Source organism: Cygnus atratus, chromosome 7 (assembly GCF_013377495.2).
Source record: "Cygnus atratus isolate AKBS03 ecotype Queensland, Australia chromosome 7, CAtr_DNAZoo_HiC_assembly, whole genome shotgun sequence".
Classification (NCBI taxonomy): Eukaryota; Metazoa; Chordata; class Aves; order Anseriformes; family Anatidae; genus Cygnus; species Cygnus atratus.
The window spans coordinates 33,912,278-33,933,213 of record NC_066368.1 but is presented as its reverse complement, the minus strand read 5'-3'; the positions used below and the strand labels follow the sequence as shown (position 1 = coordinate 33,933,213).

The 20,936-nt window shown below is 43.1% G+C and overlaps 1 protein-coding gene across 25 annotated transcripts in view; it reads left to right on the top strand.

Annotated features, from left to right (window-relative positions):
- Positions 1 to 20,936, top strand: part of ZMIZ1 (zinc finger MIZ-type containing 1) — a 347,690-nt gene that overhangs the window by 275,595 nt on the left and 51,159 nt on the right. For all 25 annotated transcript variants that reach the window (XR_007708536.1, XM_050711824.1, XM_050711811.1 and 22 more), the window contains one exon: positions 19,030 to 19,174. Coding sequence is in view for 24 of the 25 variants with exons in the window: in XM_050711824.1 (XP_050567781.1) it covers positions 19,030 to 19,174 (145 nt within the window). In the remaining variant the exon portion in view is untranslated. The remainder of the gene's footprint in view (positions 1 to 19,029; positions 19,175 to 20,936) is intronic.

Below are 20,936 nucleotides of genomic sequence, written 5' to 3'. Positions count from 1 at the left end.
TATCAGTTTTGGTAGGATTTTATAAGCTTTGCTGATCATTTCTCGAGACATCTGCATTGCTAAGTCCGGTTTCCTGAGCTGTAAAAATTAAAAGGCTTCTCACAAAAAGGTAAAATAACTTGTTAAAATTGAAAATTGCAATCCAGCAAGTTGACGCAACTTGTAAATAATAATAATAATAATAATAATTGTTTTGTTACAAGAAAGAGACCCCTCTTATGCTGTAGTTTAAGTATCTCTCTGGTAGCAGCAATGTCAGAAGTTAAAAAATAAAAAAAAAAATCTGGCTGGTGACTCTGCAGTCGCTGACAGATTGGCTGCACAGAGGGGCCTCACATTCAGGGGCCCATCTCAGATGAGCCCTGACCTTGTTCCCATTGCCAGTGGCTAGGGTGTATGGCTTCCAACCTGACGTGCTGTGACAGCTGGGGACGGGACCGCTGCTGCTGTGCATGTCAAGGGACTGGGATTGAATGGGTAGGGGACCTTCAAGGTCTCCAGCACTGCTGGCCTCTATGGGTTGGGCTGGTGGGTTGGTGATGGCATGAGGCAGGAGAAGAGTTTGGGGGAGTTGGGTGCTTTTGTTTGTTTTGTGGTTTTGGTTGGTTTGTTGTTGTTTGTTTGTTTTTCCTTTTTGAACTTTCCTCCAGTTAGATAGAGGCTGTTGTGTCACGGTTGTCATACCTGTCAAGAATTACTGACTTTTTACTTGAAAAAAAAAAAAATATATCAGTGGCTTTTGCACACTGGTGAGGACTGGGGATGTTACCATATGTTATAGTTTGTAGATGCAACCAGAACTTAACCCATTACTACCACAATCACCAAAACCTCTCCCAGGACTTTGTATGAATTGGAATTATGGGATGCACTGTAATGGTTCATAGCACCCATGAAGAGAAGAGGTAAAAGGATTTTAATATCAAGTCCTTGAAAGATGCCCATCCTACAGTTGCTGAGTTTCATTGCTTAAGAAAATATATGCAGGGAAGGTTTGTTGTTGTTTTTAAGTAAATATAGTCAGGAAAAGGCTGACCTGAGCAAAGGGGGACCGAAATAAATAACCAGGTTGGAATCTTTATCAAGGTTTTATGCCATGTGCTGTAAACAGTACTGTAGTACCAAATTGAGGTCAGCAGTTTCAAAGATAATTTTCAGTGTTCAGTCTTTGTGGATTGAAAGAGGTTTTCATAGCACTCTTTATTAGTCTTATATGAACAGCTGATGATGTTGGAGCTCCATTTTAGGTATATTGTTACAAAGGTAGGATCACTAGGTCTCTTCCTTCCCATCACGAGACTGTTTTCAGGTCCTTATCCATTTGTTGGGTTTTAACGATTCAGGCTGAAATTTAACAGAATGGGCATCTGCATGAGACAGAAGAGAAGAGGGAAAGAAGGAAAGATGAAAGAAAGAATGAATATATATATATATATATATATACATAAAATTTTTATATATATATTTCAGAGAGCAGGCTAGGCCATTGTGTATGGAAAAAATGTCTGTTGACCTCTTCCTTGAAGAAAGTGTGTTCCCATTTGGCAAGATGCTGGACTTTGAGTAGCAAAGTCGTCAGGTTTTTTTTTTGCTTTTTGCTGTTTTTCTTTTAAATCTACCCAGAGTTGGCTAAGTTGATACGCGGCTGAATAACTGTGGTTTGCAAGTACTCACAAGGGACCTCCTTGGCTGGAGAAGAGAAAATCTCCGAAGACCTCCTCTTGGCTGGCCGTGTTTGAACTGCTCCCAGCTCTGAGCGCTCAGCAGCGTGCTCAGGCGCCGTCCCCACTTACCAGCTGTGCCGGCACAGCCGGGCAGCACCAGCAAAGCCAGATCTTTTCTGTAACTATTACAAATCACACCAAAACCAGAAACAGGTCATAGTATCGCTGCCTAGTCACAATTTGTATGTTTGGATTTCAAACATATAATATATCCTCCAGAAAAAAAAATCAGCATTTACACTAGTGGATGCCTCCTCCTGTGGTGTTTGTCAGGATACTTGGATGTTCTGCTGTCCGAAGTGAGAGATACTGCCCACCTGAAGCAATGTGGAAGCTGAGAGGTTGCTGAAGGAGATGGTTTTGAGTTTGTTGCTGTTGAAGTGATCTAATAGAAATTGAACACAACTTATTTTACCGTAAGTGTGCAAAGTGGAATACGGTTTGCAAGTAGTGGATTAATACCCAGCTTACGTGTTCAGGAAATTTTTTTTTTAATTCTTCATAGTTAATTTTTCTGGAAGAAAAAGCTGTAAAACCTGAAAAAATTTGGATAGCAGCAGAGATGTTGCAACTGATTTGAATCACATGAAACAGCATCTCAATTTCTCCTTCTAAGGATCAAAACTTTTTGGTGTCCTTTATTTCCATCAGTTCCTTGTCCACTCCTGGAGTTCAGCTGGTTAGAGGTGTGCTATCACTAATATTTCATGGGGTTTTTGTTGTTTTGTTTTGTTTGTTGGTTTTGTTTTGTTTTATGATCCGCAGTTCTTCCATCATTAAAAATGCCAGTTACAGATGTGCTGCTTTGTGGAGGTTAAGGCATTTGCCATTATTAGTTATTAATATTTCATTAGTGTTCATATCAAAATCAGAAAGCCTGTTGTGCTAAGCACTGTACATACACATTTGAAGAGGCACGCTCTGCTCTGAAGAGTTGAGCAGATTTATACTTTAGTCCTTTCACCTTACTTATTATACTATTTTTTTGCACTTCAGTTACGGTTACCTATGGAGAGCGCTTCCCTGGCCCCTGCACGGTGCGTTTGACAAGGAGGCATGTTGGAGACACTTTCTCCATTGCGCAGGATGGGTGGAAAAATCCTGAACTTACAAGAGCATTCATTTGATCCAATGTAGTTTCTCACCTTTCCTAGAAGAGGTTTTTAGCAAAGACCTTACAATTTCTAGCCATTTATGAACAGTTCATCTGGAATACGCACTGCAGACGTACAGCAGCATCAGTTGCATGAGGTTAGGGTGCTCTTTGTTAATTGCTCTGTTGTTATCTCTCATTAGTATAGTGATTGTGCTTCACAGCTCCCCTTGCTCCCTAATCTTAGCCCACAAGGGTTCAGGCTGCGGGTATTGCTGTGGCTTTTTTTAATTGGTGTCTGTTTGCGGCAACTTGCTAGTCAGGAGCCTGTCTGATACAAGATGTCATGTGTTTCATCGTAATACCTACAGTAACATTTGCTGTAGATGTGTCATCATTCCTCCAGTCTTCCCTTATGAAGTCTTTATACCTTTTTAACGTATCCCTTTTATCTTACAGAGCTGTTCGTGTTGGATTACCCATGTTGTGTTCTCCTATCCTTACTGATTCCTAGATTTTCCCAGGTTAAAATACATTTTTGCTTTATAAGGCTTCCTTAAAGATATCTTTCTTATTAGTTTATTCCAGTCTGTAATAGCGGGGGCTTATTCTGTACTCCATGAAAGCTTTGAGATACTACCTTTTATAAATACTCCAGTGAACTAGACTTTTTCACTGTAAGGCTTTGATTGCTTGATCCTAGTCTTCAGCTTTGAACCCTTTTTCCTCCATGTAATGCTCTGGCTTATGTTGCTGGACTGATGCTGGAGCTCTCTGTGATCGTGGCTCTTGGTTGTCAAACACATTCCATGCACGTGCGTGTGCTTGGAAGTCCTCTTAAAAAGGACAGTTTTCAGCCTTTACCACTTTGTTATTATTTGTTCTCTAGCGTTCGGTGGTGCATTTGCTTGTGCAAGAATTCGCGAAGAGGTTTTCGAATCCCCGGCTCATTTTTGCGACACAAATCTGTGCTTTTTTCGGCTGCCTTGCAGGAACTCCTCCTGTCAGATTAGCATGGTCTAGTGGTCTGCATCCAGGCTATGAAAAGAGCCTCTGAGCTCTAATCCCGCATCTGATGTCGAGTGCATTGATCTTCTTCTCTTCAGGATGCTATGGATGACTGTGAATGTGTGTCCTTAATGACTGGCATTATCCTCTGGAATGGTTCTTCTCTTTACAAGACCTTGTTCTATAGATGTGAAAATCCTGTTTCTATGTTCATGGCCAAACCTATTCTCTTCTGTGTGGTCTTTTTGTCAACAGCTACCCTAAAGGTCCCTCAAGGAGAGGAAATAGTCTCGGCAGCAGAAATGTGTCTGAATGGACAGAAATAGTCATGCAGACCCGCCAGTCAGTAGCCTCAGACTCTGTCATCCTGGCAGCACCTGGATGGGATTTCACCGCATCTCTAGGCAGTAACTAGTCTCTGTGGCCTTCTACCCTGAGTGTTTTCCCAAAAGAATTATTTCGCTACCTTAGTTTCCCTCTTGGTAAAACTAGGATGATGTTCTCTTCATAGGATTAGGTGAGGATTAGCTAGTGTTTATCGGCAACTTACAGATAAAAGTAGTACTTTGTTTACATGTACATCTTTTAGACTGCATGGGCTTGATACATGGCAGGGCTCAGCTCTGCATCTGAAAAACACCTGATCTGGGATACTGCTACAAAATAATTGCATTTTGCAATTTGGAATTTTTCTGCCCTATTCTTTTCCTTTTTTTAATTATCTTTTTACTTTTATGTATTAGTGTTAATACATAGAATTCGCCTGGTCGTGCTAGAAGTTCCAGTAGCATTTGTGGCTCAAGCGGTAAGGGCAATATGAAGTAGAAAGAAGCAGTGCCATCCTTCAAGAGTTACCTTGCTAGACAGAGAGTAAGTACTCACTGTCTCCTGTTACCTTTCCATACCATATTTCCCTAGTTTATGAATTCAAGTATCTGAAACCTGAAATTCACAGTGTTTTTTTTTTTGTTTTGTTTTTTCCTGTTGCTTTTACCAATTCTGAAAATAAAGGTTTTGCAGCAGCTGGAATCAGCTAACAGGCTCGTTGAAAATACATCTTGTTCTTCCATAGTGATATTGGCTCTGTGGGGCTTTCTTAGTAACATGAACAGATATGACTCAGAAGACAGAGGGAGAACAACTACGTTGTGTAGGAAGTTAAAAAATATTTTTTACCATTTTTTTGGCCAGCACCACAGCCAAGCTGTGCTGCCTGTATTTTATTTTTTTTAAACCCTTCTTGACAGCCTTTGGAACTTGAGCTGGTATCCTGAATTGATCTTAAACAATCAGCCTGAAATCCAAGAGAGAACAAAACAGATGTTCTCAACAGCCAGTTTTTCCTTTCAGACCGGTTGTGCTACTGCAGAGCTGCAAGGATGATGTGTGTGTGGAGACACGAGCAGGAGCAAGTCTGTGGAGCAGCTTTTACCCCACAGGCAATAAAGAGGGACACAAAACATGGAGTTTTAAAATGCTGTAATTTTTAGTTTTCATGGCACCGAACTGCAAGCTGCTAGTGCAAATTTATTTGTTACTATAGATGAGATTGGATGGGCTATTGCCTGCATTCATTATTTGAATTTGGCCAAATTTGGACAATTTGGCTTCTTTTGCTTTCTTCCATAGATAGGTATACATGTGGGCTCTAAGCAGGAAGAAAATGTAGCAGAAGACTTGTTCTCAGAGTATAAGACGACACCGGAAGTGTGCAGTGAAAAAAAAAATCACTTTCTTGGAGCTGTTTTATTAACCCGTTCTTCCTTCTCATTGAAGGCCCAGGCAGTGCTGTCGATCTGTTCCTTGTTGCCTTCGTCCTTGTTCCTTCTGTTTCTGTTGCTCTCGAGGCTCCCTTCGTCTCTTCCTCCACCCTCATGTTTTCAAAATTACTTCAGTCTATTCCCCTTAGAGAAAATTTCCTAACACTTGGCTGCAAACCCCTTCCTTCTTTCAAGCCCTTCAAGTAACCAGCTCCTTCCAGAAAACATTCCTACGTTAATTTCCCTGAGAAATTTTTGCCCATGCCTACTTGTTTTGAACTTTTATTGCATTTCTTTCAAGTTCCTTATGGAAGGAGCAAGTTCTTCCGTGCTTGCAAAAGGCCGTTTATGTAGTCCCTAGACAATAAATAGCTGGGCATAGTCTGCAGGCAATAATAGCATCTCTGCCAACATTTCTGAATCCTTATCTCTCTCCAACGTAGTATCTGTTGCTCTCATTTCTCTTGGTTTTGACCCTCTGGTTTAGTCACTTTCCCACGTAATCTGTTAGTACACATCACAAAAATTAAATCATCATCTGTCGAACTAATAAAAAAGCAATCATTATGCACAGATGGAAAGTTATCTTTTGTACAGTGCACTTAAAATGGTGCCTTTTAGTAAAAGGATCAGATGGGTAGTCTGTAATGTAAGGGATTCAGCCTTCTTGCCACTAAAACTGTTTACAGCATTTCCCACCAACTTCAGTAGGAGCAGGAGTTGATCCAAGATGACTCTGACCAAGAACAGACAGTTTTATTTACCATCTGCTTGGATAGCATCTTGCTGTGTGTTTTGTAGTAGTATTTGGTGATCTGGTGTCCGTTTTGATTCCTTTTATCCAGATGTTCTGGGAACATAAACCAGACTCGGTTGCTATTTAGATAGGATGTTTGCTCAGTGCTGATACACACTGCTGCTTTTCTTCAGGCTGTGAAACAGAAACACTGTCCTTGTGGAAAGCTCTGCAGAATTAACAGGGTTTGAGGGCTGGGGAAATCCTTTACGTCCCTTGCTGCTCTCCCTCCTCCTCCCCCCCCTCTCCTTGCTAGACTCACTTCAGTTTCAGCTTCCGAAGATGAAAATCTTACCCCGGTAATGTCTTGTGGGTATTTCCGTCTTGGATAAACAACATTTTTTGTAGGATCTATTGGTCGTGTCAGGTTGTATTCTAGTCATTTTCCCAGAAAAAAACCCTGAGGAGTCGCATACATTTGATCTGAAATGGTTTCCTATTTGTGTTCGCCACTAATGCTGTGTGGAATTGTTTAAGCATTCAAATTATATTAAAAAAATCATTCTTTTGCACTGCTCCACTGCTCTAACCAGTTTTGCTGTAGGAAATTGGCCCTAAAACCGGGTTCCTCGTGTCATTAGGACTGTCTCATTTTCTCTGTCGCCCCGGTCCTCCCCCTGCAAGGTTGGCGGCAGGCTGGGAGCCTCTCGCTGCAGCGTGGCGCAGGAGAGGAGAAGTGCTCGGCTGCACGGCATCCATGCTGCACCGTCTGCCTCCTCCTGCCTCCCGGCCCGTTCGCCTTTTCAGTGGCTGAGCCAATATGTCAACGAGAGGGGAGGGAGGCTTAGCGGAGCTGCCTGAGGAATTGATTCTCCTCTGCCTCTGCGAGCAGCCTGTGTGCGCGCAGCAGCACATGGTACGGCTCTGCACAATACGCAGCTAATGCCCTCGTCAGCAGCTTCCAGGGGAAGAGCAGTGCTGGAAAAAATAATAGCGGGCCTCTGCAAGCCATAGAGAGTGCACGGACCGGAGCTAAATTTGGAAAGCTAAAGCTTATTTCATGCAAGATTATTAGAATTATTTGGGTTTCCAAATGCGTGCTCGCACGCATGTATGTATCGTTGGCCAGCTTTTCCATGTGACTCTGCTGGATCCAAATGCAGTTGTTATTTATAGATGGCAGGAGCAGGGATGGCATTATCTTGTAGCACTTTGGTCCTGAAATTATGGTGCTTCTGTGCAGGGAGAGGGGGCCAGCTGCCCTCTGTGAGAACTGCGGCAGGCTGCTCTCCTGTAAATGTCTCTGTGATGAGATAGTCACAAGTAACCCTTTCCCTCTCCCCCATTTTTCGTATTTTCAGACAGAGGAAAGAAAGGTTTTGAAAAATCAGTGTGGGCTGTGATTTGTACTGCCTTCTTCCCTGAGTGCATGGAAAAAGCAATTAGCCACATTCATATTTTTACCTGTTCCGTAGATAATCTCCTTCCACCTATGTGAAAGGCAAACATTCCCCAGCAGACAAAGAAAACAGTGATTTCTAATCTGTCTGAGGCTAACGTTCACGTTAAGGTGCTAACTAAAGCCAGCCTAATGCTGACATCGGCTGCGTGCTTGCAGCACTGTCGAGGTGACCAGGGCGTGCAGGAGCAGCAATGCTGTGCTGTGCTATGCCATGCCACCCCGTGCCGTGCCGTGCCTTCAGACAGCGCCTGTGCACAGAAGCAGCTGCCTGGCCCCTGCCTCTGCGGCGTGCCAGGGCCCTGCTGCTGGGGCCAGGCCCCGAGCTGCGTCAGGGAATTGATCGAGCTGGAAACAAGCAGACACAATCAAACCAAACAAGAACTGTCTGCAGGGGGAAAAAAAAAAAAAATCTCTGATGAGATGCCCGGTCAGGTTCATGGGGTGGTCACGCAGACAGATGCTTCAGCACAGCTGGGAGCGGACCAGCACAGCAGGGTATGGGCACGGGCAGCAGAAGACGGGATGGATACCTGAAGGCAGCGCTGCTGCTGCTGCTGAGCACTTGGTGTCGTGAAAATACAATCAAAATAATCTGAAGATCAGGGTAGGTTAATTTAGATGTTGAATCCAGTTTCTTATTTTATGCCTACTGCGGTTCTCTGCGCGTCTCTAATCGTAACAGATCATAGCTGAGTTTTGCTTTATGGGTACTAAATAAAACAAACGCAGTGTGTGTTGTATCTTCAAGGATGTCAGAATACCTTAATGACAGCATCCGTGGCTTAAAGTCTGCTCCTTTAATACAGCAATGTTTAAGGTGAGAAACGAAAAATGAATTCACCAGGTGATTGTCATGTATTTTAAATTGCAATTTAATTGTACAGTTGCGGTATCAGTGATAATCTAAGACTATAAGCAATGCAAGATTTGTAGGGAGAGGCAACATCTATTGTTTGGACAATTAACACAGCTAGAAGAAACAAACTTTCAGATGCACAAGCCCGTCTATTTTTCAAAATAGTTACCAGGTTTGCAGTGCAGCTTGGGAACAATTATTTGGGATTTAACTTTGGTATGTTAATTAAATGTTAATTCACGAGGCTGCTATCAAGAAAAGATCCTTGGTACAAGAAGAGCAGAACAGGTTGCTAGTAAAGGGAAGATGACAGAGTTTGCAGGGCTGGTGGGACATAGAAAAGGAGAAGTAATGGCACTGTTAGAAAAACGTAGGCATTAACTGGGGGGTGAGCTGGGAAACATGGCCTGTTTGAAATTGCAGTACTTGCACACATCGATCTGTTCTGTGTTGTCATAACAGAAATAATTAAATTAAAAACTCCTGTAGGCTGTTTCTTTTTGCTAATGTCCTTAACTATTTCCATGTTTAGCACGTAGAGATTATTTTATATGCAGCTGTAATTTTTTTTGAAAAGAAAAGCAAAATAAGTGGATATGCCCAGGGTGCTTTCAGCTTATTTCTGTTCAAATACAAAAGTTGGTACAATGTGAAAAAATGGTCCTGCCACCCCCAACTTTGAAAAATAACTTTTTTTTCTGCTTTAACACTTAAAGAGAAGTTGGCAAAGGTTGTATTAAACTAATCAAGCAGAAATCTGAGGACACCTGATAAAACATTCTTTTACCATAAAGATGTAAAATAATGTAAAATTAAAGTTATGAGCAAGACTGCAAAACCAAGAAGCAAAAGTTCCTAAAATAGCTTTTGGTCCTCCTCAGAAGTTCTGGCTGTGCAATGTTAACTTTGGAAACATGTTTCTGCTATAAATTTTGGTTGTGTGGTTTTTGTAGGTTTTTTTTCCTCCTTGAAAGCCTCTCCAGATGTTTTACAGTTGTTGTTTGAAAATGTTCCATGGCAGGCATTGAGAATGCGGGCACAGAGCAGTGACCCCTTGACGTGGCGGTTGTGGTTTTTCCTTGCAAAGAAAGGAAGGTGTCCGATCTTCTCTGTTCTGGGACCCAGTCAGTCACAGGCAGTGTGACCTTCAGCACGTCACCTGTACTCAGCTTCTTTCATCTCTAGAACTTAGCCAGAAAGCCGTTTGTCCGGAGGGCCACTTCTGCAACCTCCGCAGGAACTCCCTGCTCTGTAACCGACATGTTAAGTATTTTTATGTTTTCTTGTCTTTTTGCAGTAATAATAAATACAATCCAGATATAAACACTTCTCAGATGGGAGCTATTTGATTGAAATGTCTTTGTTCACAATCATAGATTCATTGGACTGTAAAAGACTTCAAAAAAAATCATCGGTGCCATTCCCTCGTGGCTGAAGAACTGCCAATGCGATTCTCACCGGTTGCTTCTTTGACCTGTTCTCAGCATCTCCAGTCATGGAGCCTCCTCAATTTACCCCATTCTCATGAGGGGGGTGGTCCTGGCACCTAACTCATGTCTTTTCTGTCTCTTTGCAGTTTAAGTAGCTAATTTTTTGGCTCTTCTGCTGCAGATACGGATAATGCGTTGTTACTCTGCTGATGGAAATACTGCTCTTAACATCCCCACATCTTAAATAAACAAGCCTACTCCATGCAATCTTTTCTTGCAGGTTCTGTTGATAATTTTTTCCCTGATCACTCGTGACTTTTCTTCCCATTCTGTGGAGGTACATTGCTGTCAAGTAGAGAGAAAGGAGAACCTGGCACCTCTCAGACTGTGCCACCACTCAGGCAGCCAGGGCAGCTGTTGGACTTTTCTGCAGCAGGGCAGCGCTGCTGAGCCCCTGCACAGCTGCTGCCTTCAGCTCCATTTCTGAGAACTCCTGATGTGGAGGTTTTCCTCACCTTATTGTTCTGAAGGTGTGCAGTGTCGTACTTTGTACTTGTTCCTGTTGAACGTAGTTTCAGACTACTTCTCCAACTTGCCAAGATCATTTTAACACCTTACTTCTGCAATGAACCAATACTCCTTTCCATCTTGTGCCACCTATAAATTGATGTAGAGCATGTTCTGTCCCTTTATCCATCATGGATATCCAGAAATGAAGCATTCAGTAATTTCAGACCCAGACCAGACTTATGCAAAAACTCTGATTATGCTCAGTTTTATTACTGGCCATCGATTTAATATTTCTATGAGCTTAAGTTTCCAGCCATTTTCTGTTGTGTTCAGCTAGACCTTATTTCCCTTGTCAGTAAAATAAAACTAAATGATATCTACCTTGCTCTCAAGAACCCTTGTTTGCTAGCGTAAAGAAAGTATAGAAGTGTGAGATGATTTTCTCCTCACAAATCCATTTCGGTTTTTCCTCATTTTTTACTTTCCTCTTAGTACTTTAGAATTATTTGGGTTATTTTTCCCCAATAGGAAACTGAATCTCTAATTCTGCAGTTCTTCCCCTTGTTTTTTTTTCCAAAGTACTCTCTAGATTTTCCTTATTCCAGTCTTTCATCATCTTACTGATTGTGCATGGATTCCCTGCATTGAAACTCTGCTTAAATGACTCTGGTATTTTATTTTTGTAAGCAATTTTTATTGTTCGTCCTAGTGTTAGTTAGCTCAGAATTTGTGTACAGTACTAACTGGAGAGCTCAGGATGGATTAAGGGAAATGGAGCCCCTCACCTCTGGGTCACCAGTTTGAATCCAGCCAAAGATGGGCTGAAGTGAGTCACTTCCACTTTTCAGATGCTCGTGTTAGGTGTGAAATCTGTGGGTGACGAGAACTGGCATTACCAAATAAAAGCACACAGCGGTAATAAAGGACGCTGTTGTTTGAAACCAGAGCAGTGAAGCCCACAATTGGATGAGTAAGAAAACAAGCAGTCTAATGCCATTCAAGTGCATTTCTTTTGGAAAGCCGTATTCAAGATTCACTTGCTGGTGGCCTTTCACTGGCTTTGTCTTCTCTTTATAATGGTTCGTGCTTTCAGATGTAGCAACATGTGGGTACAGCTAAGCCTAAATGAGTTGCTTATGTATCTTATCTGGAGCTGTACAGTATGTTTAGTGCTTGCCAAATTGAGCCATTGTTGCTATGTTTTGTGATGTATTACTTTAAAGTTAATGTAGTGAATCTGGTAAGATGCTCTGCCAACTTTTGGCAAGTGCAGAAGGAAATTGGGAAATCCCAGTTCCACTGAAGTCATGGGGTAAGAATAGCAGTATTCAAATCTGTGTCTCCAGCATGTCCTGTTCCAGTTGGCAAGAGCTTTGGGGAAAGCCTATATATATGTGCATGTGTCTTGAGAGGCATTTGTGAAGAGCTGAAGATGTGCCAAGGCGAGCTGGACCCATATTGGAGACCAGGCTTGTGCACTGTGTCGTTCTCATGCAGCAGCCTTCAGAGCACATGCTAGGTAATGCCCAGGTTTACTCTAAGTGTATTATTCAATAAAACCTCTGTTAATTAATTTGATATTACAGATGGTTTAATTGGGCAGTCCCCAAGTTATCTGTTTTGCTACAAACCTGTGTGGTGTGTGTTTGGTTTTTTAATACTAATACATAACTGCATTACAGTGCGAAGCTGGGTGTTTCTGCAGGGCACGACTCTGGCTTTGGTAATCAGGGAAACAGTGGTGATGAAGGACATTATTTTGACGGTAGTGGTGAAAACCCGTATTGTATACTGTTACTCAGTGCTGAATCGTTGCTGCTCTTCACGTCCCTGCCGGGGTTAGTGGGTGCCCCCCTGCTCCTCAGGGGAATTCGGTTCTGCGCAGTTCCCTGCACACTTCTAAAAGCTGTGTCCGTTTGAGGGTGGTACCAAAGGCACGACTCTTGTCACTGCTCCGCTAGTGGAGCAGTTTTCTGTTGGTACTTTTTAACTCCGGATAAATCAGTTTAATCCAACCCATTTACTTGGACTGTTCAGGCTGATTCTGCCTGATGAAGAAGAGTAAGCAGAGCCCTCAGCTGCTCCAGAAAAGAAGCCAGCTGGGGTGCAAGCCTCCTGGGACAAGGTGGGAGCTAACACCTGGGAGCAAGCACTGGCTGTGTGCCCTGGGCATCTGCTGGCAGCCTGAGCCCCGGGCCTGCGAGGAGGGCTGGGCGCCCAGGGAGCGCCGCAGGAGGAGAGCCCGCACCGAGCAGCCAGACTGTTGAAAAATTACTGCTTCTGCTGTGTAATTGGCATTATATGCGCTTCTTTTGTGCTCTTGGCATTGAGGCAGACAGGGAGCAGAAGCCTGTGTAATGACAGGGGTAGGGCTTGTCTGTCAGAGGGTTGGGATGTGTAGCGGTGACTTGGAGGAGCTGAGAGGAGGGGAAAGCACCCGTATTCTGCTTTGATGGGTAGTTACACCCTGTTTCCTTTGTGGCCTTGCTTTCCTGCCCTGGCTGACTAGCCGACACGTTAGTCAGCCACTGCCAGGCTCTGCTCAAGTGCGTGAGGGGGAGAGCTGCAGGAAAATGAGTCCTTGGAGTAGTTGGGGTGAGCAGTTTCTCTACTCTCTTTCTATTTCCCAGCTCCTTAAAGGCAAAAATGGCCTTTAAAATAAGAGGAAAACAGCCAATCTACTGTTTCCCAAGACCGTGAACAAAGATCCCATCCTTTTAATGTGATTGGAGTTATTTTTCTAATATTACAGCACATGGAGCATTAACTAGTTAACATTTTCTAATTTTTTTTCCAAACAGTATATATTCTGCATTATCCTGTGTGAAAAGAATGACATTCTTAAACAACCAAGACAATATTTATTTCCCCTCCTTTCCTTTTATTTTCTTCATTGCTTCCCTTCCCACCCCATCAAATTATCTCACAGGATGATTTATAAAAATTGTATTGAGATTGCAGCCTATACAGCAAAGGATACAAAGCCCTCAGTAGCTCTGTATTCCCTTTACATGGAATTCTCTGTTTAAGAAATACAAATTTGTTTCTAAAAGCAATATAAAATTAAGGGGTATGATCTGGGAAAAAAGGCTGGATTTTCTGACTTAGGCTTTAAAAAATGTTTTCAGCCCAGTGCATCTCGTTCTGAGATACAACACCAACCCAGCGAGGTGGTGCTGAATAGAGAGTTCTCCAAGTCAGACTCATCCTTTTTCCCTAATATTTTCATTGCAGTGAGTAAGAAATACGGGTCTGCCAGTCTGCCTATTGAACTATCTACTGCAGCTTAACTGCAGCAAGGAAACAGTAATCCTATTGTGCTCCTCCAGCAGTCTCCTGGGAAGCAGAAGGCATTGAAATTACTGAGCTGTTGTCCTATCCCCTCCTCACCTGTCTTCCTAGCTGTAAATATAGTGTCTGCCTGTAAATAACAGTTTGCTGCACCTTTAAGCACGTTCCCTAACAAGAGGCGGTGATTTACTGAGGTGATAAGCTGTAACTAATACTAGGGTATCATAATAGGTAAATAGATTAACACCATGCTTCTCTGTATTTTGCTTTCTAGGGAGCCCACTGGCTCATTCACTCCCAGATGCTTACTGCAGCACTTTGCAATGCGCTGAGTTAAATCAGTCGGTTACAGGACTGTAGCTATCGACGGCGGTGTGTATGCAGCTAATGAAATGCATTAGCGGATCTATCGGGCAGCATTGATTGCTTAGCCTATTTGCCTTTCCCTTTCTGTTCCCTCACCCAAAAAGGATTATAATGGACTGTGCCCAATATTCAATGCCAGGGCTGTAAACTGCCCTTCAGGACGCGTCACCGTCGTCCATCACGTAATTGCTGCTGTGTGAGTGCAAGTACGCCGCCAGCCTTTGTCGTCAAGAAGTCAGAAACCGCTCAGGCAGCCCAGGCGCAACGCGTGGGTCTCGCCCACCTTGAGCTAACGCTGTCTGCCCCCAATGTCTGCCCTCCGCAGGGCCTGCTGCCTCCGGGGCACATGATGCCAACGTGCCCGCGCTGCCGCCTCGCCAGGGCCGCGGTGCCGGCTGATGGGTGCTCCCTGCCTTCACCAGCCGTGCTGCTGAGTGTCTGGTGGAGGTCTCTGCTTTGACGCCATGTGACAGGTTTTCGGCACAAAAGGACCCTAGCAGGAAATGAACAATACTTGGGGGAGTGTTGCCAGTCCTCACAATGGTGCCGCACATCTTGTGATATTTGGCATGTTCCTAAATACCTGGCTCCTGGAGGCAGGGGATTAAATAACGATTGCTTCCTTCCTCTTTGAAGCAAAGCTTGGCTCTGTGGTTGCAGAGAAATGCTTGAAATGTCACTTGAGCTGAAGGGAAAAAAATCTTCTACCTTCCACTCCTCCCTGTCCCCAGGCCCCCAGAGTATAGACTGCAGTGTTAATCTATGGTTTCTCAGTGAAAGTGTTTACAAGTATTGGAGGCATCCAGAGGCTATAGTGTGGCTGGCTCTGGGTATGTGGGAGTATTTATCAATATTATGGGGAGAGGTGGGTTCCGTTCTGCACAGAGGCACTCATGCACCTTCTCTCCTCTTTAGGGAAAAGAGAAACAAAGATGGGGCTGGGTGCAGGAAGCTGAGTACCTTGGAACGATCTTTTTTTCCTGCTTTCTTTGGAGACCTTGTTGGCTATTTGTGATTGAAATTGCTTTTATTTTTAATCTTTGTTTTTCTCTATTTCACAAGTGCAAAAGCAGAGGCTGCTCATTTCTGTGTTGGTTTCCTAACATAGTCATTGTTAGCAAATCGGTATTGATTTATTCCTACGAAAATACATCAACGTTTGAAGTAAAATGCAATCCCATTAAGAATGATACAGGTTTTCCAAATGGAGAAAAGTAGGTCAAATATTGCACCAATCAACCCAGAGCATGTTCCTTTAAGCAAAATAAATGTGTGAATACACTTAAACTGTCAGCATGTCATTTGATTGCCATTATTATGCGTCTTTTGGCATGAGCTGGCAAAGCCCTCTGCGACTGAACGCTGGTTGAAAATGTCAGCTCTGGTGTGTTAACCGGGCTGTGTTTTACATTTGTATTTTGTACGGGGGGCAAGGGGTGTACGCATAAAGAATTCTTGTTTCCCCCCTGCAACAGTTGACTTCAACTTACGCAGGAGAGTTCCGCTATTGTATGCAAGGGGCATTGTAGCAATGCAGCACAGGAACACGATTTAAATCTGATCATTAAAGTGCCGCAGCGAGAGGCTGTGAGAGACGGTGTGGATGGTCCATCTGCAAAAGCTGTGCTCCTGGTTTACAAGGAGGAGGGGTGGAGGGGGGAGAAAAAGCAGCTGCTTGGCTGTGCTATGAGAGGGAGAGACTGACTGTTGGCACCATCTGTAGCTGTCCTTTGTGCTTGCTGCTTTATCTGTTCATTATAGTATGATACTGAATTTCTCGTGCTTTGAGTGTAAATGAGTTGAGATGTGCCCAATACTGTCAGCATAAAAAGCAGTAACTAAGTACACTAAAGATGAATAGTGTAATCTGTAAATTCATTTTGAGTTTGTTTCATCTGACTTGAATAGCACAGGAAGTGATGTTCTCCAGAAGGCAGCTGTACCAGATGTGGGGGGTATATCCTCATCCTACCAGCCAGCGCCGGTGGAGGTGGATGGGGTAAGGAAGAGGGAGGGCAGTGCAGTGTTTCAGGTGAACGAGAGCAGGGTCGTTCGGAGGGTCCTTGCTCTGGTTTGGGCAGGGGGATGCCCAGGGGTTGGTGGTTCTGAACTCGGCTGTGCTCAGCTCTGTCTTCATTCCGTGCACAAACACCGGCGCTGGGAAGAGAGCGATTATTATACATGGTACATGAGTCAAAATGTCCTGGGGGAGGAAAGGTTAAACCTCTCAGTAATGAGTGCTGTGATAGGGGTGAGTAAATTCATTGTGTTTTATACCTGCAGTCTCTTAGTTTGTCAAAAACATGAGTCCTCTCCAGATAACTTGTAGAATGTAACTGTCTGGCTTATCTTGAGGACCTCTTTGTTCTTTGGCAGTTTACATTTCACCTTTATAAACGCGTCTGTTAGATATTAGTAATAATAATAACTCATTAATATCTTTTCTTAACTCTACCTCGCCGAAGCAGTGCTATCTTGTTGGCATATTCCTTTCCCAGAAGTTGCTCTGCTTTTTGTCAAAGCAGGTATGGCTTTTGTTTGCGGATTCATGTCCTCAGACCCATTAGGTTGTTGCTCCTTATCTTGTTTCTCAAGTGCATATACGTGTGCAGAAGGAGCAGCTCCCTCCGCATCAAAGCCACGGCTAAGATGGACGGTTTCCATTTGACACTGTAGTAATTACACTCAGCTGTGGCAGTGCTCAGCATCCCCTATTACCCTGACATGGCTGCGTTCACCGTTCGGCAGCACACTTCGTTCGCTCTTCCCAGCACTCGAGTGGCCGTAGCGTGTGTGAAGAAACTCGGCCAGGCAGCGATTTTCATCCGGGCGGCTTGAAAAGGGGGAGGGGGCCTTTGTCACTGCCACATTAGTAATGATATGCCAGGGATAAAAGGTGAGTATAATTTGATCAAATGCTTGTTGACATATTCCTTGGCTAATAGAGAAGCAGCTTAGACTGACACTCAGTGCTGGAACGTTTCACACATCTCGGGGGGGGAACACTCCTTGTAGGCTGCGTGTGAGGCTTACAATTTCGGAGAGGCCGTGTTTAGTTACATAAAGGAGTGGTGTCCCCTTTTTGTCATAGCAGAGCTCCGAACTGCTTCCCTAAACACCGCTCTTGACCTTCTGCCTGATAAATGCAATGAATTCACTGCATCGCCTTTGTCCAAACATGTGATTAATTCACAGGAACGGTCTGGGTTTAACTGTTTTTCTTGTGGCCATTAAACTTAAGAAATTTCAATTGTTTCTCAAACTGAAAAATCATATTTGCGGGTGTTCTTGGCAAACCACTTTTTCTCTGACAAATATGACTTCACAATTAGTCCCTTGGGAATTTGCTCTACTAATTATTTGTTGACAGTACCTCTGAGTATCTACTGAGAAAAGAAAGTGGTTGCTACTGCTTGGGATGTTGTTACTAGGTTAAAAGATAACCATCGGGAAAAAAATAAGAAATGAAAATAAAAGCCTGAATTTTAGATAATTCTTCGTATGTCGCTTAAATCTGCAAGGTTAAAATTACACTGAGAGCTGTCTTCCTTAAACCGCTGTGGCAGTTTGTTTTTGAGTAGCCTTCTGGTTCTCACCTGCTAGCACAATCTGTTGGCTTGTGTTTGGTTCGCATCACCCTAGGAAAGCACTTAGTTTTAAAATAATTAAATACATTTTATTCTTACGAGGTTTTTGCAAAGCAGACATGAAAGAATGAAAAACCCCAAGTGCTTCCACTTGGTGATGTTTCTGCAGCTCCAGAACCGAGTGCAATTCATCTGCACCTCGTCTGGTGAAGCTCTCCACCGTGCCATACCTTAGCGACGTTTTGCCCAAGCCACTTGTGGTCCTGGGGCTCCACGGGCAGCTCCGTGGCCTGGTGGGTGTTACTGGAGGCTGCTGTGCACTCGCTGGAGCCAGGCTTTGCTCACAGTTGCTTTCTCAGGCTCTGTTTATTCCAAAGAACATGGTTTTTTTAACAGGGGCTGGTCTTCTCTGACTGAGGGTGCCTAAGGAAAAGGCCACATTTTCAGAGATAATGAACCCTTTCATGTCTTCAGAGGGAGTTACAAGCTTTTAGTCTCGAGGAGATCTCTGCCTATCATCGTTCATAAGCATGATTTTCCTGTAAGCACAGAAGTACCCTTATTGACCAGAAGATTAGTCACATAATGGAAACAAGCATTTATAGGTTATGCTGGTTCAAATATAGATCTAAGTGCCTAACTTTTGTATACACACATTAGTGTGGCTATATTCTCATGTTTATCTATTTAGGACTGGTAGCTAATAGTTTTGGAAATGAATTCCAGCACATGGGTTTCTACTCTCGCCTCTCCAATTAAACTTTTGCACAAAAATAGCCCAACAGAAAAGAGATCTTGTTATCCTTTGCTCCCCTCTGTGAATGATGTCTTCTGTATGTTTTTGTTACATTTCTGTTAGTGTGAAATGACCTCTTCCACATTTTTTTCACTCACAACAGCTACCCCATGTCCTTGTGCCTCATCCACTCTCCATCTCTTTGCTGCTCAGCTCAGACGAGTTCTCTCATGCCTCCTGGGCTGCGCAGAATGTTTGTAACTTGTGTAAAAACATTGTAATGATAGTGTAGGGCAATTACAGACTCAATTTGATAGGATAATAATGTGAGTGGTGGATTGTGGATGAGCTTTTCACTCCTGGGGCTTGTCTGTTCAGTTCGTGGCTCTTGTTATAGTAGCTTGTGTCTGCACTCAGCTGCACCAGTTATTCCACTGTGCACTTACTGTTATTTTGTTCTGTTTGCACAGCGCTGCTTTCGTCGTGGTGTGAGGAGCTGGGACGGCTCTTGCTGCTTCGCCACCAGAAAAGCCGGCAGAACGATCCTCCAGGGAAGCTACCCATGCAACCCCCCATGAACTCTATGAGCTCCATGAAACCCACCCTCTCTCATAGGTGAGTCTCAGCCCAGTCTGCAGGAGTGGAAGCGTGTGCAGATATACCACGTGGCAGATCTTTTAACTGAAATGCTTATTACAGAGGTAGCTATGGCATTTTGTGCACTGAACAGTGCAACAGACAACAGGGGATGTATAATTACAGCACGTCCTAAATAAATGCAGTTTTTGTCTTTGCTGTTACCTGGCACATAGTGGAATGATGCTTCCATCTTCAAATCTGTGCTCAGATGAAGTGGGCTTACTTTCAAACTTGAAGCTGTGCCCTAAGGAGAAACTTCTACAACATATCTCTCAGCAGACATCTTCCTACTGTTTATTTAAATACAGCTGGCTTTTCTTGAGGTTGTTCTGTTTGTACGTTGTGTTAGAAATGCCATGCTAGTTTAAAGCAATTGTGTAGTGGGAGTACCCATAGCTGTGAGAATGTCCTATATCACCTTATATCAGATGAGGACCACAAAGTAGTTAATTCAGAAAAAATGGGAGCACTAAAGGGCACTAGAAAAAACTAAAGATGCGAGCTTTAGATTAACAGTTTACGCAGAGAAACAGAAGTTGTATTTCTTGCCTTCAGAGCCTAGGTCAAGGCAAAAGCTGAGGGGTAAGTGTAGACAGGGTTAAACATTCACATTATGTTTTATATTTCTGAGTTTTTTTCGAGACTTACTTTCCCACAGCATCACATTAAAGAAATCGCAATAATATAAATTGTTTTTTTGTGTAGGGCACTCACGTTAGTAAAGAATTATTACAGTGTAGGTGAGGCTAAATTCCTTGTACCTAGATCTGTGGTAGCATAATATATCTTGAACTTCCATGTTCCATGAATGGAGCTTAGGGATTTGACTCATCTTTGTACTAGTGTATTTGCATGTGTGAAATTGTCTTAAAACCACTTTTTTTTCTCTCCCATATGTTGTCTTTATGGGAGAACCATGAGAACTCTATGCCTTTTTATTTTAGTACTTGAGAATAAAAACCATTTTCTAGAATAACTAATACAATATCACTGACTTTTTGGAGCACCTGCATTGTCACTTTTTTCAGTTGATTACGTAATGACGGATTGTAAACATGCTTCAAAACAAACAAAAGCAGAAAACCTTCTGTTTTAAAACAATTTATTTTTTACACTTTGGGAGAAGCTTTGCAGAATCCAAGATGAAATTTAGTGGAGCAGTCAGTCTGCACAAAAACATTTGGTGCAGTACATAAACACTCTTAGGTGTAGTTTTGTAGTTTTTAGATGCACAATTTGCATCTGACCTTTTAGCCTGTGTTGCCGTGAAGCTCTTAAGGTACAGATGAAAGCGCTGTCCTACCTCACAGAGGCTGTGTACTATAGCTAGATAAGATAGATACAATTCTTTTGTCTTTCATGGCAGTTCTCCCTCAAAACCATGTCACATTACAAATAACTCTCTCCTGCTAAATACTCTCTCGCTGGCATTTCTGCAATAGCAGCTTACCCAATATTCTAGCTAAGAGTAGAACATCCTGTCCGGTATCAAGCAGTCCCTGTAAGTTTCTCTTGAGTAATGTCCTTGAAATGCTTTACTCAAAATGATGCTGGGAGTTAGTTCTAAATTACTGCTGTTTACCTATGAGATGTCCCTCTAGAAACATTATTTCCGTGGCACAACTTCTTATCTATAATAGCTGCAGCAGTATCTTAGGGATTTGAAATACCTGCCAGCCATGGAGCATCGCTGCTTCCATGTGTACTGTTCTCTCATCTGTAATTTAGCCATAACTAT